At 32.9% G+C, this 6,419-nt stretch overlaps 1 protein-coding gene across 1 annotated transcript in view; it reads right to left on the reverse strand.

Annotated features, from left to right (window-relative positions):
* Positions 1-6,419, reverse strand: part of LOC110464560 (protein brambleberry-like) — a 14,929-nt gene continuing 8,510 nt past the window's right edge. The window contains exons 7-11 of the mRNA XM_021519832.1: positions 5,303-5,509; positions 4,523-4,690; positions 4,150-4,259; positions 3,429-3,544; positions 1-2,770 (exon numbers count right to left, since the gene is read on the reverse strand). Of these exons, the coding sequence (XP_021375507.1) occupies positions 2,641-2,770; positions 3,429-3,544; positions 4,150-4,259; positions 4,523-4,690; positions 5,303-5,509 (731 nt within the window). The 3' untranslated portion in view covers positions 1-2,640. The remainder of the gene's footprint in view (positions 2,771-3,428; positions 3,545-4,149; positions 4,260-4,522; positions 4,691-5,302; positions 5,510-6,419) is intronic.

Genomic DNA, 6,419 nt, shown 5'->3' on the forward strand with positions numbered 1-6,419 from the left:
TGATTTCATCAGATTTATTTATACAAGTTAATCACTCCTGAGTAAAGTAAAAACTTCAAATACTGTGGGAGGCTGGGTGATCTCTGGCTTAGCACCTTGATTAGGTGTCATAGAACTGGTACATGTCTTAGAACACAAAGTTTGACTTATAGACACTACTAACATGTTCATACCTAATCTAAATATATTAAAAGTCTCTCACTTACCTTTTGACTGATACTATATACTGATTGTGTTACTGTATTAACAAGTTGTAAAACTGGAAATCACTTCCTGACATTTAAATGTGACATTGTTTTCTTTTCTTTTTTCAGAAGTACATCTGTCTTTTGAAGGTACATTTGCTCCAGTAATTAATTATAATCAATAAATGTAACAGTTATTTCATATGCTACTGTTAAAACAAACCGCATATATTGACAAAATCAGTCAAGATTACATAAATACATCTAGCACTAACATACTAAATTTACCTATCTAATTAAAATTAGACTTGTACTTCTGTTCCTCTACAAATATTGGTGTGTATCGTAGAGGAACGGAATTGACAATTTAAAAATAAAATTGCCTAATTCACTCCTCGCAAAACATTTGCATCAGGAATCAAATCAACCAAAAACTTAACACAAATCTTTAATATTTTCAAAGATTGAAATTCAACACTAATATAACATGATACATGTATAGGGATTCAAGGTTATTTCGTGGACATTTAAGTTAATAATTGCACTTTGAAAATGTGCATTAAATGACTGGATATACTTATCAGGGACTGATAAAGTTTTATCCTTCAATGATTGCGAGATTGTCACTATGTTAAATGGAGCATTCTTCGATGCGCATGGTTTTCCCAACAAAACAACGACTAAATCGGGATTGAAAATATCCTCACTGCAATCAGGGCTTAAATATAATTAGCACATACCTGATATCTTTCAAAATAGTAACATATTCTAGGTTTCAATTAAAGAAGTTAATTTTACTGTAGCAGTAGTGTTATTTTCTTGGCAAAATAAAACTGAAAATTTGACATCATTGTATATTTGAAATATTTACTATTCTAGTCATGTAAAACCTGTGAATTCAGCTGATAGAATAAACATAATACATATCTTAATACGTAATAAAAACAGGATCCTAATAATCTGGCAAGACAACTGGAATCAGGAACAGAGTATGTAATAATAGAACAGAGAAAAAGTATTGATAACGATGCATGATTTTTTTTTTATACAATTTACAGGCATTTATGATACATTATATCCTCGACTCATATCAACAATTACAAATACGAACGATAGCAAAACATTTGAACATGTTTTTTTGGATCTCAGTCATAAACTGTAATAAAAATAAGGAAAAAAAATTCAGGAACCAAAAAACCCACTCATCAATCAAACAAAGCAATAACATACCAGTTTCTACATGATATATCGTCTACCTCTTGGAATATAATCATTTACTCTAAACAAACATGTGAGGAACATGGTTGGTTAATATATTGTACTGAACACAAAAAGATTCAAAAGCATTACAATGTATAATGAAATAAAATTATAACTATCAAAATAAATTTTCAAAAAAACATTTTTTGTCAGATCCCATGTTCATAAGGATGAGAATTTCTATGTTTTTTTTCTCTCCAAATGGTACACAAATACTCGCAAATTCAAATCAATAATAGTGTGGAAAAAAAGTTACAGGTAAAATGTGCAATAAAATGTATTGTTTAACGTGGCATAATAATATTAACAACAATACAGAAATTAAAGAGCTTGATATAATGCTTTTTTTGCTTCTTGATACATGTTTATCTTTACGGTAATGCTTTAATGCTTGCTTTTTTTTCACACCTTGCTTACAATCAATATATTTTGGTCCTTTTTTTATTTTTTATTTTTTATTAAGAATGCCTCAATTTATCCCCAACCCCCTTTATAATGCCAACATTTCTCAGGACAAATGGTGGCAGTATAACAGGGTTTTACTGTACAATTTTCGAAACTTGAAAAGGGAAGTGAAATCTTAAAAGAAACTGGTCAGGCTTTATGAGTACAACAAGTATTAATATACAATTAACATTACCTGTACCAGTACCTGAATATTTCAGCTGCTAGTCCGAGAGATATATTTGTATAAACCAAAATTAAATCTTTGAATGTAATCATACCATTTGTAAACGATCTATTTCTTGCTTCAACGAAAACAAATAAATAACATTGACGACTGTGATAAAATTCAAGTACACTCTTAGTGTATATTTATCTAGATTCATATTTGTTGCTTTAAACTTTTTATTCGGGGCAAAACAAAGCTAGGATGAATCAACATTATGATCAATAGCAATGAACAGTTTTAGAATATAGAAAACATAAATGTAACATCTCATAAATACCATTAATGACCAAAAAATAAAACTGTATCTATTGGCCAGTATATATGCTTGAATTTGTTCAATGATTTGAAGGAACTTCATGATCCATGCATGTATTATTGCAACTTTATTTAACAAAGGTTTCACTATGATTGGAATTTAGAGAGTACAAATAAAATGACAAACCGGAATGCACAATGCTAATATCCTGATAAAAAAAATCTTTCTTTTCATGTGCTGTCATAAGTTGTTGACATTGTGTTGGGTTAGCTGCCCTGTCCCTGGCGATGTCTGTGACAGAAATCATGGCCTGGTGGTGACTGAAGACGACATGGTGTACCAGATCTGGTGGTACCTATACAGCGAGAACTGGTCGTACTCAAGGGCGTGGAGGATCTGTACAAATATAACACAGGTGCTTTAATAACAATATACAACCAAATAAAGTTATACATTCACATTTTTCAATCATTTATGCATTTAACTATATATGACAGGTAAATAAAACATTTCAATAGACAAAGTGACTGTTGAAAGTTGATGAACCTTGCAGCACTTCCCCTTCTTAAACATTCCTTAGTTTTCTGTAAAGCTTTCAAACAGTCAACAAACATGTATGTCAGGTATAACATGAAAGACAGTGAAGCATTTTTTAAAGTGAAATTTTAACAATTTCATTTTATGAAAGATTAACAAATTCATTATAGTATAAATGTAAGAAATACATAATTTTCAATAAAACACCAGGCTTTAAAGTCTTAATCTGACACCCATCAGTTTTTTGTTCTTAACCTTGAAAGAGGGTCAAGGCAATTTATGTGAACCTGTCAGGGTCTTCTCTTTAACCACAGCAATGCAAAATAATAATTTAATACAGGTGTCTCAACTGTAGGCATTATGCTTCTATAAAACTTGTTAATATTTTTTTTATATGTTCTACATCTTTGACCTTGAATGTAGGTCAATGCTATTTAAAATTAATAGCACTTCCTGGCTAAGTAATGTTTTAAACCACATCTGATGTAGTATATCCTTTTTTATGTGATCTACCTACCTGGATGCGTGTCTGAAGGACGTGGAAGGTATTGGAGTAGCAGAAGGACGTGAGGAAGTAGATAATCTGTCATCCAGTTCATTGATATAACGCCGCACATGTTCTAAGTCATCCGGCTGCAAAATAGAAACACCATACTTGATATGTTTCATGGGTGGATAGGCAGTGCAGTGGATAGTGCACCCCTTCTCACCAACACAGCTGGGGTTCAATTCCCCGATCGGAGGTGAAACAGTATTGGGTCACCTTCCCAGACACACATTTTCCCGGAGTACCGGTTTCTTCCACCACTAACACCCCCTGCAAGCTTCCATCGTAGCCAGCCAGAGTGATAAGATAATTTCATAAAATTGTTTTATAATTATTGGAAAAATAAATGAGGTTTATACACACTGTTACTATAATACTTATATGTTGATCATGGTTTTAAAGACCATAATTATGTTTCCATTGGAAAATACTTCAGGACTGATTGGATAACTAAATATACACTCTGAAGCAATAATGCCAGGCTATGGCAATAGTTACAGGCCCAACTATTTTCTGTTTTTAAAATCACTGATAGAAATGCTTTAACTTTATACTATGTTGGAAATATTAAAGATTGTGTTAATTTAATTGTTATGACATATGTAAGGATTGCAAGAAGGTAACCCTCAGTTTCCTCTCACAATCCTTGGTACTGAAGTTAAACCATACATGCTCTGTAGTGCTGCCTTACCATGGTAGAGGAATCTGGCCTGGGTGTTGGAATGTTATTTTCAGGAGTTCTAACAACTGGGGTCTGTCCATCTCTATCTCGCAAACTCATCTCATGTAAATTGTCATTCACTGAAAATAAATAATCAAATCAATCAAATAACTAATTCATATAATTTGACTGATAAAATGTAACAAGGTACTTTATTTCCTGTTTTGATTTTACTCCAATACATACATATATATGATGTAAATTTTAACAAACACTCATTGAAGAAAAATATATTTAATAACACTTAAACACAACCTATGTTGTGATAACTGTCTTCTTGATCTGTGTGAATTTTTCTATTACTATTTACTTGGCAAAAAAAAATCGAAATAAAAAGATTTACAAGAGTGACTTAATCTCTGTAGTGTTGTGTTCAGTTCCCTGAGGTCCTCCACTGTGTACTCTGTATACAAAGAGTTGTCTCCTCTCACATGTGTTGTGTCTTTCAGAGCAAAAAGCCTTTGAGACGTTGTCATGTTTTTCTGCCTCCAAATATGGTAAAGGCAATTCCCTGCGAAAAGAAGGAACATTTTTTTGTATCAAAACAAACCCCCAGACAATATAGTCGAGTGTCGGGGATGGGGATTGGAGCCATTTGTTCACTATCACAGGAGGGATATTGTACAATATTTTATAATGAAAGTAATTCTTTGTACCTTAAAGAGAAACAAGTTCTAAACATTGAAAATACAGATTCTATCTAATGATGGAAGATATTTTGTCTAAACATTTCAGATATTTGTAAACATCGGATGGGTTCTTAAGCATTTGAATATAGTATAGATTTGTTTTTATTTTTTTTCAAATTTCAATTCTAAAGCTGTATTTTACCAGTATTCAACCCCCAAAAAATAGTATTAAGTAATGACAGAAGATTAACTTGTTAGAACTACCACAAATATTGTTTAAACAAGAAAGTCAAGACAGCACTGATCAGTACTTTAAAACAAAATCATCTGTTACAGACTGCAACCACAAAATAGTGAATATAGTTGTATTCAGCAATGCTACATATGTACATTACTTGTCCAATATTGACTAACCTTTAAGTTTTCTAATGAAACCCAAACCCAAACTCAGCTGTATAAATATCATGTTTCTTTTGTTACATAGGCATACATACCACCAATGATAGCAAGACAAAATGCTGTAAGTTGCTGGAATCCGATAGTACACTCAAACTGGAGTTCTAAAATGCTACTGGCAATAACTCCCATTAGCATAGTCAGTCTGGAAAACCTTGGGATTTGTAGAAAGGAGACAACCAGTGCCATAACCAGAAAGTACCCAATGTGTTGGCCTAAAACCAACAGGAATGATAACTTCTCATCTGAAAAATAGAAAAGATTAAACATACGTGTAGTAGATATGACAGAATAATGTATACCCTTGATCACTGTGGAATCCTGCTAGACATAGTAACAAGGAAACAATATATCTTGTTCAATTTCCACTATTGCACATGTTCCAAGTCATTAGTTTCAGGTGACTTCAACTAATGACCACAAATGACAACCGATTGAGACTGTAAAAATATGACAGTTTAAAGTGCAAAAAAAAGTTAGTTGATTCTGTTTTAAAATTAATTCATCTGTGAGAAGGATATTTACTAAATGAGTGATGAAAACATATATTTGAAATATTTTCAAGCATAATCTTATAGTTCGAATTGTGTATGCAAACATGGGGTTTCATACAGGAGAGGAGGGAGGCATATTTGTATTAATATTATATGAGTGGTGAGGTTAAAAAACAGATCTGCCCACCATCTCTTATGCTGAATCAGTGTTAATATTTGATTGGTGATGGGGTATTTGAACAAGAAGCCCAGAGGGCCTGTATCGCTCACCTGGATACCAAGGCAATCATGGCAAAATATTCTCCGAATGAGATCAAGGGAATATGCCGGACCCCAAGGCCAATCCTTGTAGCATATCTGTATTAGATTCTTCATGCCCAGCAATTTTATGTATGGTTATGGGGTGGGAATCTCAACTGTTTCCAAACTTTGACTCAGAAACTAGGTCCCTAGGGTTGTGGCCAGACCCCAGGATCAATTCTAATATCGTGACTGCATTTGTCTCTTTTTGTCCAGCATTTGTATATATAGTTTTGGGGTGGGGATCTCAACCATTTCAAAGTTATGACCCAGGGGTTAAGTCTGCAAGGGTGGGGCAGACCCTGGGGTCAATTCTAATATCATGACTGCATTCGTCTTTTTATGCCCAACAATTGTATAT

This window comes from Mizuhopecten yessoensis, unplaced genomic scaffold (genome assembly GCF_002113885.1).
Source record: "Mizuhopecten yessoensis strain PY_sf001 unplaced genomic scaffold, ASM211388v2 scaffold11009, whole genome shotgun sequence".
Taxonomy (NCBI): Eukaryota; Metazoa; Mollusca; class Bivalvia; order Pectinida; family Pectinidae; genus Mizuhopecten; species Mizuhopecten yessoensis.